Source organism: Mesoplodon mirus (genome assembly GCF_964341445.2).
Source record: "Mesoplodon mirus genome assembly, chromosome: 12".
Classification (NCBI taxonomy): domain Eukaryota; kingdom Metazoa; phylum Chordata; class Mammalia; order Artiodactyla; family Ziphiidae; genus Mesoplodon; species Mesoplodon mirus.
In genome coordinates, this window is record NC_138988.1 from 4,158,779 (window position 1) to 4,176,753 (window position 17,975).

Below are 17,975 nucleotides of genomic sequence, written 5' to 3' on the forward strand. Positions count from 1 at the left end.
GGCTGCCAGGTGACTCCCCTTCGCCTCCATGGGGACTCCTTGGGATGGGCTGACATCCAGTCAGAGGAGGAGAAGGAGGTGACCAGAATTCAGTAACAGGAGGTAGTGCCAGGTCTAAAAATCTCACCCAGACTCCCTGTTTCCTCCCAGTTCTGTGTGGCTGTCCCTGCATACGACCTGCCGGGGCAGTCCCTATTTTAACATTTTCTAGTTACAGCCAAGGAAACTAAGGCACGGGGTGGTCACATGACTGTCAAGGTCACTTAGGCAGTAGTGGCCAAGCTGGGATTGGGCCAGTGACCTGACCCGGCCATGGGAAGAATTGGTGCCACCCATACACAAGGCCCTGCCGGGGCACCTGCGTGGGGAGAGGCGAGGAGGCGGCAGCTAGCCCGGCCCGCCCCAGGATGCCCAGCGCTCAGCTCTGCTTCTTTCTGTAGGTGCGCTGACCCTCATCTCCAAGGTCACAGACCGCGCCAGTGACAGCATGGAGCAAGGGGTAAGTCCAGCCCTGGGCAACTTCCGTTGGCTGCAGGTTCCCGGAGCCCCTCCACCCTGCACAGGTCTGCCTTGTGATACCCCACTTCTTGGTGAGGGGTGCAGGCAACCATTTATCTCATGGGATCTTGCAACGAGCCACGGGTTCTGGCCCTGACATTTGCTGTGTGACCTCAGGTACTGTGTGTCCCTCTCTGGGTCTCCAGTTCACCATTTATTTGAATAGTGAGGGAGGTTGCAGACTTGCACAAACCTGATAAGTAGTGCCCAGACTGTGGTCTGAGAACATTTGCGTTAGCACCTGGAGTGGTCTGTAAACTACAGATTCCTAGGCACGTCTTAGGTCTTCCCAGTTGGAACTTCTGGGATAGGGTCCAGAGACAGGCATTTTTAACAAGCACCCCAAGTAAATGGCCCACAAAAGTTTGAGAGCCGTTCATCCACGAGAACATGTGAGCTCTAAGCGCACTCCTGGTTCTGACGGTGTATAACTGTGCATTTGGGAGATACTGATCAGATGCTTACTGCGTTTCTGTCCAGGATGGCCAGTTTTATCCCACCTCCCAACTCCTTTCCAGTGGTTACCACAGTTACTTGTGTCCACATATTTTCTGCTCCTCAAAGCAGTAAATATGCTAGAGCTGTGTGTTAAGAATGATTCTGAGGCCGAGTCCTAGACCAGTGGGAAAGAGTTCAGTGATCGGTTAGTGATGTCTTCCACAGGGAGAGGTGGGAGTGATGGTGGTATGTATGCCAAGCTGTTGCTCAGCTTTGCTGTGGCAGGTATGCAGAGCATCCATATAATGAGTCATCAGCAGATAGAAATAGGGGAAAGGAAATAACGTCTCTTGGACCCCTGCTGCATGTCAGGTCTTGTATTGGGGTCTGGAGATGCAGAGCTAAGACGTGAATCCCAGCCCTTGAGGAAATCACAGCTTAGTGGAGCAGTAAATACATGGACATGAAGAACCATGATAAACATCGTGAGGGAGAGGGAGAAAGTGCTACAAGGTTCAGAGAAGGGAGTCATCTTTCCAGCAGAGAGATCACTGAGAAGCAATGATACAGGAGGAGCCCACACAGGGAGGACTGTGCGTGTGCCATGAAGGCAGAGGGAGCAAGGGTGGTCCAGGAAGAGGGCCTGGCCTGGGCACAGGCATGGAGATGGGAAAGTGCCGGACATGTCAGAGTTCAGAGGGTCACCCAGCGTGGCTGGAAGATGGGAACAGTGTAGGTGCGGTCGGAAAAGAGTCTGAGGGGAGAAGTCAAGGTGGCTGGTGGAGGCGTATGCAAGTGTGGAGGCTGAAGACAGCTGGGTGCAAAATCCAGTGGGTCAGACACGCTGTTGTCATCAGGACCCTCCAGTGTCCGTGAGCTCCCTGCTCTTTGTCATTTTGTACATACAGTGAGATTTCCCTCACTGTAGCCAAAAAACAGAGGTGCTTTGGAGTCGGCGCCCTGTCGTGACGTAGCAGCAGATGGGCTGGGCTGCCTACACTTCCCTTTAGGAGGGATATGCCTCTGCTTCCAAAAGGAAAAACTGGGTCAGGAAGGGCTGTGTCTTCCCTCCTGTGGCGAGCTCCTGCACATGGCCCCTGCCTGGAGGAGGAACTGGAGTAGCCCATGGCCAAACGCCCTCCTGGCTTTCTCCAAGGGCCAGGCTTGATGCTACGCCAAGATGCAGGCTGGCCGTTGTCTCTCCAGCTGCCTGCGGACACTGAACCAGGCCTGCTCTGGACTAGTGGCCTCCACCTCACGCCTGCTGGGATAGGGCTAGGACCCTGCCTGAGCCATGGACGGGCAGGTCCAGATAACCCAACCCTGACGCAGACTCAGTGGCTGTGAGTGTTCCTGAAAGATGGACTGGGGCTCTGCCTCTCCCTCCCCCCTGGTCCCCCTCCAGCTCAGGCCTCATCACCTCCCAGCTCTGCCATTCCATTCTCCATCTGGCAGCCAGAGTGATCCTATTAAAATATGTTTGATGGTGCCAGAACTCCTTTTTGCAAAGTCTTCCATGCATCTAGATGGCCTTCAGTAGAATCTGGAAAGTACTTATTGTTTGTGAGGACCAGTGAAGGCTCCTTGGAGGAGGGCAGCGTTCGTTTGGGATTTATGCTCACATCAAACCATTACCACAGTTCCTCACACAGGTCATAGCTGGAGGTATGGTTTCCAGGAAAAGCCAGATCCCACCACCCCGCCAATCCAAAATGGGACCCACATACCATCAAACACACAGTCTGAAACACCACCATCCCCACCTCTCCCCAGCCCCTGGCTACCACCATTCTGCCTTCTGAATAGAGCTTTTTGGGGAACAATTTTAAATGTATAGAAAACATTGAGAAGATTATACAGAAAGTTCGCATGCATGCCACAGTTTCCCGTGTTACGAACATCTTATATTAGCATGGTACATTTGTTACAGTAAAGAACCAATATTGATGTAGTATTATTAACTAAAGACCATAGTTCATTCAGATTTGCTTAATTTTTGCCTAATGTTTTCTCCAGGTTCTCATCCAGGATATCGCATCACTTTTATTTTTATTTTTTTGTTGTTGTTTTGGTTTTTGGGGTTTTTTTTCACACACACACACACTGTATTTTATTTTTACAAGAGATAAATAAACTGACACCAAGCATTGTAAATGGATGACCACAACAAAAGCAGCAATGATTGCAATTACCAAACACGAAACACACTCACACTCTGTCATAATATTGACATTCTGTCCAGTAATCCTCCACTGTAACAGCTCCTTTACTTTGCATTGGAAATTGATTTGTATATTTTTTGCCTCTGAGTCCTTGTGGGACTTTTTTTTTATTCAAACAGAAAGTCACAAAAATTATAATCATCCTCATCAGTTCACTCACTCCCATGTAATTAATTTTTTTTTCATCTTGATCTTTTGTTAGCACTTTTATGAGTTCATCAGTTTTCCATTAGAGTTCTGAAAATGCTTATTCATTCAGTTCAGCAGTATAGTCAGTTACCAGAAACCTGTACTTGTCAGAGTCTTTTCCATGAGTTCCTTGAAGATGAAACCCTTTTATAGGAACATTTTTGCAAAAGCATCAGAGTATACCCAGAACTGTCTGTAAATGACAAAAGACTTAAAAATGACCACAGTTAAAGATTTGATGAAAGTTCATAATAATGCAATTGACAAGGAAATTTAGTTATTTCTGAGATATACATTTTAAAGTAATAACTAGAATTATGACTTATAACATTATACCAGAACATATAAGATTTTAAAATATTTCTCGCATCACTTTTAGATGTCATGTTTCCTTAGGCTCCTTTGACTGTGACAGTTTCTCAGGCTTTCTTTGTTTTCGATAACTTTGACAGTTTTGAAGAATACCTATCAGTTATAGTGTAGGATGCCCTCTGTTGGGATTTGTCTGATGTTTTTCTCATGATGAGACTAGGTCTGTAGTTTAGGCGGAAGAAGATCACAGAAAGTACTACTCTCATCATATCATATGAAGGGTACGTACTGGCAACCTGTTGTATGACTGTTGATGTTGACCGTGATCACCTGGCCAAGGTTGTGTTTGTCGGATTTCTCCACGTAAAGTTCCACCCCCACCTGCCCTGTCCGTACTCTTTGGAGGAAAGTCACTATGCACAGCCCACATTTAAGGAATGAGGAATTATGCTCCCTCTCCTTGAGAGCAGAGTATCTACCTAAATTACTTGGAATTCTTCTGCAAGGGAGATTTGTCTCTTCTCTCTCATTTATTAATGTATTCACCAATTCTAAATAAATTATTTATATCAGTAAGAATTCACGTATATTTATTTTATGTTTGAGTTCTAATCCCATCTACTTTATTTTATTTCTCAAATTGTTCCATCTTTGGCCATTGAGAACCTGGCCAGTTGATTCCTGTGCCTCTTTCACATACCCCCATTGATGTGGGTTTGGGTGGGGATTTTTATTTTGTTTATTTATTTTTTGAGCACTTCCTTACTTTCTGGCACTACAAGATGCTCCAGGTTCATGTTGTATATTTTCTGTCCCAGTCCTAGAATCAGCTATTTCTCCAGGGAGGCTTGGTTCCTTTAATTGGTTAATGGTATTAGAAACCAAGATCTGGGCACCAGGTTTGCTCATTGCTATTGGGGTATCATTTCTTCTAGATTCTCTTAGCTATAGAGCAAAGTAATAAATGTGTATATACCAACCTGTGTATATACTCATATCTATAACTATTGCTATATATAACCACCTGTATTAAGCTAGATATGAGTTCTTACTGATGTCTTCAACTCTCATTCTTACCAGATGGATCATTCCAGCCTCCTTCCCTGGCTTATCTGTAAATTTCCACTCCAACAGGGAGAAACCTGGCTCCTGCCATCCAACATCCATTTATTTAATTGATCAGTTTACCTTCCTTCTTGAAAAATATTTTTCCTGGGTATAGGAATCTGGGTTGACCAGTATTTTCTTTCAGTACTTTAAAGATGCCATGCCACTGTCTTATGGCCCGCCTAGTTTCTGATGAGAAATCTGCTGCAATGTTTATATTTATCCTCATTATGTAATGTGTCCCTTTTTTACTAGTTGCCTTCAAGATCTTCTCTTTACATTTGACTTTTAGAAGTTTGACTATGCTATCTAAGTATGTGTGTTTTGGAGGGGTGTGGCATTTATCCTGTTGTGATTCTTAAACGTCCTGGACCTGTGGTTTGTTGTTGTTCATTAATTTTGGAAAATTCTCTTGGATGCCCTGTTCTTCTTCCCCACCCCCACACTCTATTTTCTCTTTGTGTTTCAGTTTGGTGAATCTCAAGTTACTTATCTCCAAGTTCATTCATTCATTCCTCAGCTGTGTTCAGTTTGCTGTTAAGCCTGTCAAAGGAATTCTTCATTTCTGATACCACATTTCTTATTTTTCACATTTCCATCTGTTCATGCATGCTGTCTACCTTTTCCACTAGCTCCTTTAACATATTAATCGTGGTTATTCTAATGTCCCTGTCTGATGGCTCCAACATCTGTGTCACCTCACATTCTGGTTTTCTTGAATGCTTTATCTCTTGAAAATGAGTTGGGGTTTGTTCTTGTTTTTTGTGTTTCCCATAATGTTTAATCAAATACCAGATATTATGTGTAGAAGAACTGTAGAGACTGGGGGAAACAGTGTCTACCTCCAGAAGTGGACATGCTTCTTTTTTACTCATGCCATTCATGTCGAGGCTGGGAGTTGCATCAATCCAGTCAGTAGTTGAGCTGGGTTTAGGTTTTGTTGTCACCATCCTCGCCTTCAGAGCCCCACAGACGTCATGCTCCTCCAGAAGGGGGCTGCCGTTACCTGATGCTGTTTGTTGGGCCTGAGGTGCTGGCGAGTTTTTCTCATGTTCCTGCTCCATCTTTGGAGATCTCTTTGTTCTTGCCCCTTCCCCTTCTCAGGGGTAGACCGCTGTTTCCTCTTACTCAGTGCTAGGCTCGTAGGTCACAGCTCTCCTGGACAAGCCTCAGTCTTAAGTAGGGCCTGTGAGCCAGGCTCTCTCAGCATTCCTGCCCCTCCTCTGCATGGTGGCAGAACTCTGCTGTGAGTCTGTGGCGGGTCTTTGACAGGTTTCTGCTTTGTGTTGGTGCACAATCCTGGGCCTGAGAGGTTACCCACCTCTTCTGGGAATAGATATCTTTTGCTTCTGCCCTTTCCCCAGAAGCAGTGGGCGGCTCTTTGCCTGGGCTCTGGGAGTGGGAGGGTTGCCCCACCTCCCCCAGTAGCTGAAGGGTTTTGTACCAGAGAGGGGCCTGTGGAAATGGGCAGGGTTTTATTCCAGCCCCCAGTGGTAGCCTGCTTGCCTTCACCACCAAGAGGGGGTTCTCTCTGGCCCCAGTCTTCCTTGTAAGTACCTGGCAGAAACTCCTGGAAAAGAGCTTGCAAGTGACTGCAGATGCCCCTTGTGGCTGGGGCTTCCTGTTAGCCTGAACTGTCCCACCAGCCCACACCTGACCTTTAAGAACCTATTAACATTTTAGCTGCTTTCTTCTCACCTTTTTTATGCCGACCACCTCCTCCCCATGTGTTGCCAAAGGCAGAATAGCTCATTCCTCTTATGTTTCCATGGTGGGGCTGTGGTCCGTCTTTGGGACTCAGTTCACCTAGTGGCCTTGGGACCCCACCTCTCCCATAGGCATAAAAAGAGTTATGCTTTTGCAGACAATATGGCTTTTTCTCCCTGTTAGGTTGGGGGCATGGTTTCCTTGCAGCTCCTACATGATAAGCGGAAGTGGAACAACTTATATACATTTTTAATGGGTAGGATTTTATGCCCTAAACTGGGGACAGTGTCAAGGCCTGAAATTCAAGACATTTTCTCTACACACAATTTTCACCTTGTTCATTGACTTTAGAAACAACCCTGCAAAAGGTTAAGGGGCATGTGCCCCGTGGGTTAGGTGCTTGTCATTTCTAATTTTACGGGATGCTGTGCATAGGCCTGGGGGCATGTCACCTTACGTATTGTGGATTCCCAGTGAGGGACCGACAGGGAGCTCCCGGCGCACTTGTTTTTCTTGAGGGAGCACGGAGCATTTCCTCCACAGGTGCTGCGGTTTTTTGGTTATTCTCTCTCAGGCCCTGCTCGCCCCCGCAAAGGGCGCAAGCCCACAGAGCCAGTCCGGCCTTGGACATCTGTCACCTCTGGGTTATTGAGGTCCGGGTGCTCCAGGCGTTACGGGGGACACAGGCTAGAGTAGGAGCAGAGGCCGGGAGACAAATGGGTATCGGACGGCACAGCGAGGCCATGTGACCATCTCCATGGCGGGCAGAAAGATGGCAGTGTCAGACCCCAGGCCCAGAGAGACAAGCCTGCTGGTAGGCAGTCCGCACAGGTGGCATCCTGCAGACCCAGGCTCAACTCCTGGTCCTGCCACCGACAGGAGGTCAGATTGGGAGCAAGTCCCTTCTGGGCTGCATTTCCTCCTTTGAAGTGGAAACAATGCCACTCCTTACAGAGGAGATGAGGCGTCCTGACCATCTCCCCCTCGCCCTGCTCCCGCCCGCAGGAAAACCTACAGAAGCTGGTCCACATTGAGCACAGCGTTCGGGGCCAAGGGGACCTCCTCCAGCCAGGAAGGGTGAGTGCCACCACCGCTGCCAAGGGCAAGGGCAAGGGCAAGGGGCAGCCCGGCAGGCAGGCGAGGCCTTGATAAGCCCCATTGTTCAGCTGGGCTGGCCCCAGGCAGGCCTGGCTGCAGGTGCCGTTCACCCAGGAGGGTGGGGGGAGGGCAAGGGCTCTGCTGGGCTCCCCAGGTCCCCCAGCTGCCTCCCCTGGGGTTTTCTGCTTTCAGGGCCTTTAAAGAAACAGTGCCATTTGGGTTCCGTGTCCCTCTGAGAAAAAGAGACACCAGTATTCTTAGTTTAGTCCAGTTGCTGGGAAATCAGGGAAAACATCTCTCAGGAACCCCAACAAAGCATTTTAAAAGTAACATTTTGGGGGATTTCCCTGGTGGCGCAGTGGTTAAGAATCCACCTGCCAATGCAGGGGACACAGGTTCAAGCCCAGGTCTGGGAAGATGCCACGTGCCACGGAGCAACTAAGCCCGTGCGCCACAACCACTGAGCCTGTGCTCTAGAGCCCGCAAGCCACAGCTACTGAGCCTGCATGCCGCAACTACTGAAGCCCGCGCACCTAGAGCCCATGCTCTGCAACAACAGAAGCCACCGCAGTGAGAAGCCCTTGCACCACAACAAAGAGTAGCCCCCGCTCGCCGCAACTAGAGAAAGCCCGCGCGCAGCAGCGAAGACCCAGTGCAGACAAAAATAAATAAATAAATTTAGAAATCACATTTTTTAAGAGACAAATTTACCCACTTTTAAGCTTCCAAATGGAAAACATAAAACTCAGCTCAAGGGCTTCCCTGGTGGCGCAGTGGTTGAGAGTCCGCCTGCTGATGCAGGGGACACGGGTTCGTTCCCCGGTCCGGGAAGATCCCACATGCCGCGGAACGGCTAGGCCCCTGAGCCATGGCCGCTGAGCCTGCGCGTCCGGAGCCTGTGCTCCACAACGGGAGAGGCCACAAGAGTGAGAGGCCTGCGTACCACAAAAAAAAAAAAAAAAAAAACCTCAGCTCAAGAATAGTCAAAAATGTGTTTATTACCTATTCCAGTCCATGAAGGACAAGGAACAAAGGAATGAGAGATTGCACTTAGGTGTAGAATCACACCTAATGTTTTGGCCCGAGTCATCAGTTTAGTGAATATTTATTAAACATCTATTTGTATCGTCCAGAATTGAGGGGGCTGTAGCAACTGTTCACAGGTCTTCAGCTGTTTTAGCAAACTTTCAAAGGCTCTGTTCCAATTGGACCCCTTGTGGTAGCGAACCAGCAAGCGAGTCATTGTTTGGACCACTCTGTGGCCAGACGGTGTCTGGGGTTGGTGTAATTCAAGGTGGATGCTCCTGAAAGGCCAGGTGCCTGTCCCCAGAGCTGCTCCACCAAACACGGAGCACGTCTCTTAAGCTGGGAATTCCCCCCCGAGTTGCTCTCTGGTACTCTGAGAGGCACCGTAATTTGTTTCCCACTAAAGGGCCTCCCCCACCCTTCTCCAGGACATAGTGGGGTGTCAGCCTGACCACGGAGGTCTGCTTCTCTCCCCACAGGAGTTTCTGAAGGAAGGGACACTGATGAAAGTAACAGGGAAAAACAGACGCCCCCGACACCTGTTTCTGGTAAGTACCTGGCCCCCATCCAGGCCCCAGGAGTGTCAAGTTCTGTAAGGTGTTCTGGGGCAGTACTCAAGGACGGCTGGAAGCAAAGGGGAGACTAGACCAGAGCCTAATCCTTAGGGGGCGGATCATTCTGAATAGCCGAGCTTTCCAGAAAGCTGAGGGCTTTACAACCCATCCCTAATGTATTACTTGAACAATTTTGAGGGGGATTTTGCCAAAATTTAATTACCCAGGTGTCCATCCTAAAACCAAGAAGTTCTTAAACCGGGAATAGCTGTTCAACTGCCTTATCTAACAAGTGAGAAAACTGAAATCCAGAAAGGAGGGTTGACTTGGCCGGATCTCCCCGCAGGTCGGTGGCAGGTCCAGAAGGGAACCAGGGTTCTGACCCAAGCCCAGCCCTTTCTCCACTGTGCACAGGATGGGATATACGTAACATTTTTGATGATTTACCGCCACAGTCTGGAACACCAGGGAATGTCCAGGTCACTGAGCTACAAGCAGCTCTTTGCCCCAGTCCTGAGACCCGGCTCCCCCTGCCCTGCAAGTTGTTTTGCCTTTTAAGTTCTTCTCTCTGCTGGATGTAATTTTTCTCTCTGCTCCTTCACTGTTAGCTGTCATCTCGTTACTGTCAGTTGTGGCTGCCCTAACAGCCTCCTTACACTTTGTTACAATCGTGTGCAGAGTAAAAGGAGAGAGGCTCTGAGTCAGTGTGTAGGAACAGGCCGACAAAGAAAGGGCATTGGAGGAACGGGAATAGCATAAGCAAACGTAGAGGCGGGAGGAGCGTGGTGTGTCTGGAGGACCTCTGTGAGTCTTGTGGAGTCATTGGCTGCAGGTGGGCTCTTCCACTCACGAGCTGGGTCTACACCAGGCCTCAGATAGACCCTCTGCCACTTGGGGACTGAATTCCAGAGAGGGCTCATGGTCCTGAGCAGGGGAATCCTGAGCCTGACCGAAGCGGCACGTCTGCGGCTATCCATCAGGGTTTGGGGAGCCTCTGTGGCACGTGTCCCGAGGCCCCAGCCCGACCTCAGTGGATCACTCCACTCCTCATAGAGCACGAGGGGCGTCGAGCTTAGAGGCTCTTCTCCCTCTGTTCCCTCCTCACAGCCACCTGTCACCTCCCGTGAGAACCCCTCCCTCTGGCTGGCTGGTGCTGCAGTGCAAGGCAGGCAGCGTGGTCCTGGACCACTCATAGAGCCCTGGGTGCTCGTGGCATTGCCATGGCAGCAGGGGCTCGAGGGGCAGCCGCAGGAAGGCTGGAACTGCTGTGGTAGTGACACAGGCGGGTTCCCCAGGGTGGGCGGGGTGTGGCTACCACCAACACACTACCCTGCACACACTTGGAGGCACCCTCATTTACTCGTGACCCTGGCTCTGCCACTGATGAGCTTTGTGATCCTGGGAGGTTGTCTAGCCAGTCTGTGCCTCGGTTTCTCCCTCTGTGAAATGGGGCTGATAATAACAGCACCTGCCTGAGGGAATTGCTAGGGGATGAACTGAAATCATTCCGGGGGCTTAGCCCAGCACCTGGCCTGCCCGGGAGTGCATGTGGAATGGCCAGTAGTTCTTGTCACTGTTAGAAGAACAGAGCCAGAAGGGGCTTTGAAGGTTCCTCTGACCCAGGGGTCGGCCTACTGCCTGTTTTGTTCAGAAAGGTCTATTGGAACGTGGCCTCACGCATTCTTTTATGATTGTCGGTGGCTGCTTTTAGGCTGTAGTAGTAGCTGAGTTGAGCAGTTGGGACAGAGACCATCTGGCCCACAAAAACTGAAATATTTACTATCTGGCCTTTTACGAAAAAAATTGCCAACCCTTGTCTATTCCAACTCTTGTTTAGACAGTGAGGCCCAGAGAGAGGAAGGGTTTGCCTGAGGTCACACAGCAGCTCAGTGCCCAGGTCGGTTCTCCCGTACCACCCTGGCCAGAAGTGCCAGGAGAGCTGGTGGCAGGAAAACTCACCCATTCTGTCCCCTCAGCAGACTCTGTCTGCAGGGAGAGGAGTGTAAATCCTGAGTTCTTGCTCCATTTCAGACCCCGAGATGCCTTGTCCTGTTCTATCCTCAGGACACCCCTAGTCTGCCTTGGCTCCCACGCATAGGGGCTCACTGGGGGCCACTGTCAATGTTTGTAGTGATGTGGGGGTGGGGATGTCCTCCGCTTGGCAGGTGAGGAGGCTGAGGCTCAGAGAGGGCAACGGCTTGTCCATAGTCACAGAGCTGCTGCAGAGCAGGGTCAGGACTGACGGCCCACAGCCCCACCCAGAGCGTGACGTCGGCTCTTCAAGCTGTAAACTTTTAGCCAAACAGAAACACTCTCTCCGGAGGAGAAGTGACTTTCCTTATGTTTCTTCATCTCTGCCCTGCTTTGGGGCAGGAAGCTTCAGTTGTTCATTCAACAAATATTAATTGAGCACCTACTGCGTTGCTGGAGGTACGGCGGTGAATAGAACACACCAGCTCCCTGTCCCCAAGGAGCTTCCCCCTTCCCTCCCTTCCTTCCTTCACTTTGCTTGGTAGAGGCTTAATTAATTAATTAATTGATTTTTAATATTTTATTTATTTTTATTTTTGGCTGTGTTGGGTCTTAGTTGCGACACGTGGGATCTTTGTTGCAGCATTCGTGATCTTCCGTTGCAGCGTGTGGGCTTCTCTCTAGTTGTGCAGGCTTCTCTCTAGTTGAGGCGCGTGGGCTCAGTAGTTGTGGCATGCGGGCTTAGTTGCCCCACGGCATGTGGGATCTTAGTTCCCCGAACAGGGGTTGAACCTGTGTCCCCTGCATTGGAAGGTGGATTCTTTACCACTGGACCACCAGGGAAGTCCCTGAGGCTTAATTTATATAGAGTTAAATGCATCAATTTTAAATGTACGTGTTAGTATGTGTTGACAATTGTATATCATCGTGTGACCACCACCTGGGTCAAGGTACAGAACATATCCAGCCCCCAGAAAGTTCCCCTGTGCCCCTTGTCAGGGACCTTCCCCCACCCCCACCCCAGGCAACCACTGGCCTTGTTTCCATCAGTATAGGTTAGTTTTGCCTGCTCTGGAGCTTCATATAAATGTTATGAAGCAGCGTGTACTCCAGAGTCTGGCTTCTTTCCCTGGCATGTGTTGGAGGTTGAGCCCTGTCAACAGGCATGTATCTGTCTGCTCTGTGGTTACTGTGTGGCTGTGAGGTGTGAATGAACCACAGTTTCTGTGTCTATTCACCTGTTGATGGACGTTTGGGTTGTTTTCCTTTGGGACTGTTACGAATAAGACTCTAGGAACGTTCCCATACCTGACTTTTTTTTTTTTTTTTTGCGGTACGTGGGCCTCTCACTGCTGCGGCCTCTCCCGTTACGGAGCACAGGCTCCGGACGCGCAGGCTCAGTGGCCATGGCTCACGGGCCCAGCTGCTCCGCGGCATGCGGGATCCTCCCGGACCAGGGCACGAACCCGTGTCCCCTGCATCGGCAGGCGGACCCCCAACCACTGCGCCACCAGGGAAGCCCCCCATACCTGACTTTTTGTGGGCATCTGCATTTGTTCCTCCTGGGTGTTTATGTCAGAGTGGAATTGCGGGGAAGGGTGTCCCGTTTCAGCCCAGAGTGGTTTTGCTCTCCTGTGTGGGTCACGGGGAATGCAAGATGCCTCTGCTCAGTGATGCTCCAGGCCACACCCAGCACAGCCTTCTGGGGCCAAGACATGTCTGATGGGGTTCCCCTCTCCCCAGATGAGTGATGTGCTCCTGTACACGTATCCCCAGAAGGATGGGAAGTACCGGCTGAAGAACGCATTGGTGGTGGCCAGCATGAAGGTAGATACCTGGGGTGGGTGCCCTGGGGTGGGCGGGGGGACCCCAGGGGAGGCAGAGACACAGCCCTGCTTGTGGAGCTCACAGACGAGCTGAGGTGAGGGAGCCTGGGTTGTGAGTTACAGCAGGATTCTGTTGTAGGTAGTCTAGGGAGAGTGAGGGTGAGGGAGGCCTCCTGGGCGGGGGAGCTGAGTCCCTTAGAGTGGATAATATTTGGACAAATAGGGAAGGGAGAGAAGGAAGGGGTCCTAGGAGGAGGGAAATGCATAAGGAAAGGCTTGGAGGGAGGAAACAAGCAGGTGTTTTTTTTCAATTGTGGTAAAATATGCATAATATAAATTAACCGTTTTTAAGTATACAATTTGACAGCATCAGGTACATTCACGTTGTTGTACTGCCACTGCCACCATCCACCCCAGAAATCTTTTCATCTTTCCAGTGTGAAGCTCTGTCCCCATTAAACACTAATTCCCCATCCCCCCTCCCCTAGGCGCTGGGAGCCACCATTCTACTCTCTTGTCTCTATGAATTTAGCTACTCTAGGGACCTCATATAAGTGGAATCGTATGCGATATTTGTCCTTTTGTGACTGGCTTACTTCACTGAGCATAATGTCCTCAAAGCTCATCCATATGGTAGCAAGTGTCAGAATCTCCTTCCTTTTTAAGGTTGAATAATACTCCATCGTATGTGTAGACCACACTTTGTGTACCCATCATCCATCCAAGGACACTTGGGTTGCCTACACCTTTTGGCTGCTGTGAATAATGTACATGGGAGTGCAAATACCTATTCAAGTGGCAGATGTTTCTTAAATGTGAGAGAGATGCCAGCCCAGCTGGACATTCTCATGGGTGAGCTTGGAGAGAAGGGAAGGTGACACAGCTGTGACCTCACTTGCTGTAACTTGGGTCCCAAATACGGGGCTGGTTGGGAGCTGATGGGGATTCTCAATGAGCAGGAAGTTTTAGGAAGTTAATTCCAGCCCAGCGTGGGGACAGGGTCAGAGAGGGGAGCCCTCAAGTGGGGGAACTGGGTGCGGGCTGTCATTTGGGAGGGTGGAGGGACGGGAGGGAAAGAGCTGTAGGAGCCCTGCAGGGGCTTTCCTGCTCCTGAGGCTCCTAACCTGGCGAAGGGGAAGGGAAGTACCTGTTCAGCTGGGAGGCGGCTTCCCTTTTTGAACCAAAGCTTCTGCTCAGGAGTCTGTGACAGAGGCTGTGAGGGAGGGTGGCCACTGGACAGGTACTTGTCCAGAACGATGGGTTCTAAGAGGGCTGCTCGTAGCCTTCCTGGGTGTGGGCTGGTGGCCACAGAGTTGGAGTCGGCAGCCGAGCCCTCACCGCACGCGTGCGCGCACACACACACAAACACACACACACAAACACACCCTCCCCCATCTTCCACATAAGAAGGGTTTGCCCTTTACAGTGAGGAAACTCAGGCTCAGAGTGGGGCAGTGGCAGGACCCCTCCCACCCCCATCCTGAGGGGCCGCTGTTGGTTTCCAGGTCAGCCGCCCTGTGATGGAGAAAGTGCCCTATGCCCTGAAGATCGAGACTTCCGAGTCCTGCCTGACCCTGTCTGCAAGGTAGGAGGAGGGGAGAGGAGGGGGGGTCTGGGGCAGAAGGGGCAGGGTTTTGCTGGCGCGAACATGTGGAATAACAGGTGCTGGAAGCGGTGTCATTTTTATTTCGGTATCCTTTTGGGTAAAGGACTTTTGTCTTTTCATTATTTCTTGTTCTTTTTTGGATCACAGACCTCTTGGAGAATCTGGTAAAACTATGGCTTCTGTCCCCAGAAAAAAAATGAGCATACACATAAAACTTTACATAGAATCTCAGGGGTTTCCAGAGCCCGTTGCTTAAATATAAAAATATCTCATCGTTGTAAAACCCTAAGGATTATCGGGTCTTTGCAGCAGTAAGAAAAGTTACAGTCAGTGAAAAGTGCAGAGTGCACCTTAGTTCATAAAATGGTCTGCGTTTAGCCTTCCAGGTCTGGAGAGTGAGAGAAAAATAAGGAGTGAGCATTCATCATTTTACTTTCCCTGTTTGGGAGTAAGGCCTTTCTATCAGAGATGGCCGTTTTCTTTAGGCCCTCGAGCTCTGCCCCAGGGACCCCTCCTCGCTGGCTTCTGGCAGAGAAAGGGCTCCCTCCTCCCTCTTTCAGGGCAACGCCAGGTCAAGCCGGGGTGCGGAGGGGGGGCTCAGAAACCAGGGAGCGGGGGCTCCTGCCAGGGGCCTCTCTGGGCACAGTAGGGGTACAGAGTTCCCCAGGTTGGGGTGTCTTCCCTCCCAGCCAGCGTGTGACCCGGGCGGCAGCAGGTCCCTTTGTGGGCGTGGTTCTGGGTGTGGGATGGGACTTCCGGCCTGACGCACACGCTCTCTCATAGATGCGCTTTCCCGTCCTCAGTGCCCAGTCCTGTGCTGAGGATACAAACTGTCTAAGCCTTGATTTGCTCAGAAGAGCCCACTTTACGGGTTGGAAAGTTATGACCTAGCAGAGCATAACTGCTGTAATAGTAGTGATGACAAAGGTGACATGCCCTGGGCACCTGCCAGGTGTCAGGTGCCTCCTCGGATCCTCAGCACCACCCCTGGAGGTGGGGCCTGCAGCTCCTCCCATGTGCAGGGAGTTGAGGCCTAGAGAGGGGTTCCACATCCATGTGAGGCAGAACTGGTGTTCAAACGCAGGACTGTGTGAGCCAGAGCACTTCTCCACTCCTATCTACTGCCTGAGGGGGTGGAAATAGCCTTGGAAATTCTAAGGAGTGACCCCTCCATCTGGGGAAGTGAGGGAAGGCTTCCTGGAGGAGGTGATGCCTGGGTGGGTTTCCATGGCCTCTCCTCTCCTTATCTCTAGGTAAAATCAGGGGCATGAGGAGGCCCAGGGTATGGTTTCCTTTTGCCCAGCCGTGAAGTGAGGAGAGTGACAGGCCACGCTCAGCCCTTCAGGTGGGGCTGCCCATCTCTCCTAGGCAGAGGCACTGCCCTTTGGCCAGTGGCCTCAAGGAGCCACTGTCACTGTCAGGCCGGTCACCTTCCTGCTAGCCCCAGATACTTCACGCTGAAGCTTCCAGGGGGCTCGTGCATCTCCTTCTAGGGATGTGGCGTCTGGCTGCCCACCGCCCTCCCTCCCAGGCCACACTGGTCCCTTCTTCTGGTTTGAGTCCGTACACTTCGTATGGGGTGGGAACGACATCTAGGGGGCTCTGTGAGAATTTCCACTCTGAAGCTGCTCTGGGGCGGCTCAGGCCAGGTGTGGCTCTCACCACTCAGGAGACCCTGCCGAGCTTGGAGCGGGGATGGGAAGTCTTCGTTTTGGATGAGTGAGTGGGAAGTTGTGTGGGAAACTGAGGAGGAAGATGGAGAGAGTGGGACGGTGGCCGTTGCCAGCATTTATCCACCCACCCTCCCAGTGGTACCCGGCCCTCAGCCCCCTGCCAGCCTGCCCTCCTAAAGTGTGGGACCCCTTGCTTTTGCACGGTGCTGTGTCCTCGACAGAGTCCTCCATACCACACGTGTCATTTGGTCCCTACAACAGCCCTGGGAGTTAGAGGAGCAGTGTTGGATGTTCCGTTGTTACAGGCAGAGCCCGAAGACAAGTAACGTTTGGGGCCGCCTGCTCGGAAGCAGAGGTGCCGCGGTGCAAGCCTTGGCCCGTCTGGCGGGTGGCTGGGCTGGCCAGTGGGGTTTCAGGCATGGGGGAGAGAGGCTCTGGTGTGGGGGAGGGGCGGGGGCCCCCAGGACGTGTTCCGCCCCCAGAGGGCGGAAGGCAGAGCCCTTGTGTACCCCTCGCTCACTCCAGCTCGTGCCCGCAGCTCCTGTGCAGAGAGGGACGAGTGGCACAGCTGTCTAAGCAGAGCCCTCCCTGAGGATTACAAGGCCCAGGCCCTGGCTGCCTTCCAGCACAGCGTGGAGGTGAGCGGGCTTTCTGGGGCATCCGTCTCACAGACCTGGGTTTCCCTGGGGCCCTTGCACACCCACGAGGCTGCGCATCTCCTTCCTTCAGGACCCTGGGTCCTCCCCGTGCCCGGCTCAGGGTGATCACTGTGCAGCCCAGAGCCTGGCACCTACGGCTCTGTTTGTAACCGAGGTCAGCTCCCTGGGGGTTGCAGGGGAGCCTGTAGAAGTGGAGTCCACCCCGCCCACACACGTGCACACCCCGTATGGGGTAGGGGGGTACCCATCCAGTTGGTCTCCTGACCCCACTGCTTGCCGAATTCCGCTGTTCCAGATACGGGAGAGGCTGGGGGTCAGCCTGGGGGAGAGGCCCCCGACCCTAGTGCCTGTCACACACGTGATGATGTGCATGAACTGCGGCTGTGACTTCTCTCTCACCCTGAGGCGCCACCACTGCCATGCCTGCGGAAAGGTGAGTCCCCGTCAGGGGGCTGTGGGCGTGGCGGTGGCGGCAGGTGGGGACCGGGGGGCGTCCAGCAGCTGCTGCGTGTCGGGCCCAGAGTGGGGCATGTTCACACCAACCCTGTGAAGTTAATTCCCCTTTTAGTGATACCCTCCCGCCAGGACTCCAGATCCCAGGCCCATCCCACTACACCAGCAAGCTCTCAAAAGGAAGTCGTAGCGGATGTGGTGGTTATCCTGGGATGAAAAGCATCCTGTCACGGTTAAGGGCCCGGGCTCATCAGAAAAACAGATCAGCTTACAGCATGGTGATGATAGTTAGCAAAAGTGTAGTGTATATTTGAAAGTTGCTAAGAGAGTAGATCTTAAAAGTTCTCATGGCAAGAAAAGAAAATTGTAACTGTAAGTGGTAGATGGATGCTAACTGGCCATTGTGCTGATCATTTCATCATACAGTCTCCCTTGATATCCACAGGGGATTGGTTCTAGGATCCTAGGATCCCTGTGGCTACCAAAATCCGAGGATGCTCAAGCCCCTTATGTAAAATGGTGTAGTAGTTGCATGTAACCTACACACATCCTCCCATATACTTTAAGTCATCTCTA

The 17,975-nt window shown here is 51.5% G+C and overlaps 1 protein-coding gene across 2 annotated transcripts in view; it reads left to right on the forward strand.

The window, feature by feature from the left end:
• Nucleotides 1-17,975, forward strand: part of FGD5 (FYVE, RhoGEF and PH domain containing 5) — a 115,808-nt gene that overhangs the window by 86,769 nt on the left and 11,064 nt on the right. For both annotated transcript variants that reach the window (XM_082637131.1, XM_082637132.1), the window contains exons 10-16: nucleotides 441-499; nucleotides 7,539-7,610; nucleotides 9,137-9,205; nucleotides 12,926-13,009; nucleotides 14,514-14,593; nucleotides 16,826-16,925; nucleotides 17,242-17,379. In XM_082637131.1, coding sequence (XP_082493257.1) covers nucleotides 441-499; nucleotides 7,539-7,610; nucleotides 9,137-9,205; nucleotides 12,926-13,009; nucleotides 14,514-14,593; nucleotides 16,826-16,925; nucleotides 17,242-17,379 — 602 coding nt within the window. The remainder of the gene's footprint in view (nucleotides 1-440; nucleotides 500-7,538; nucleotides 7,611-9,136; nucleotides 9,206-12,925; nucleotides 13,010-14,513; nucleotides 14,594-16,825; nucleotides 16,926-17,241; nucleotides 17,380-17,975) is intronic.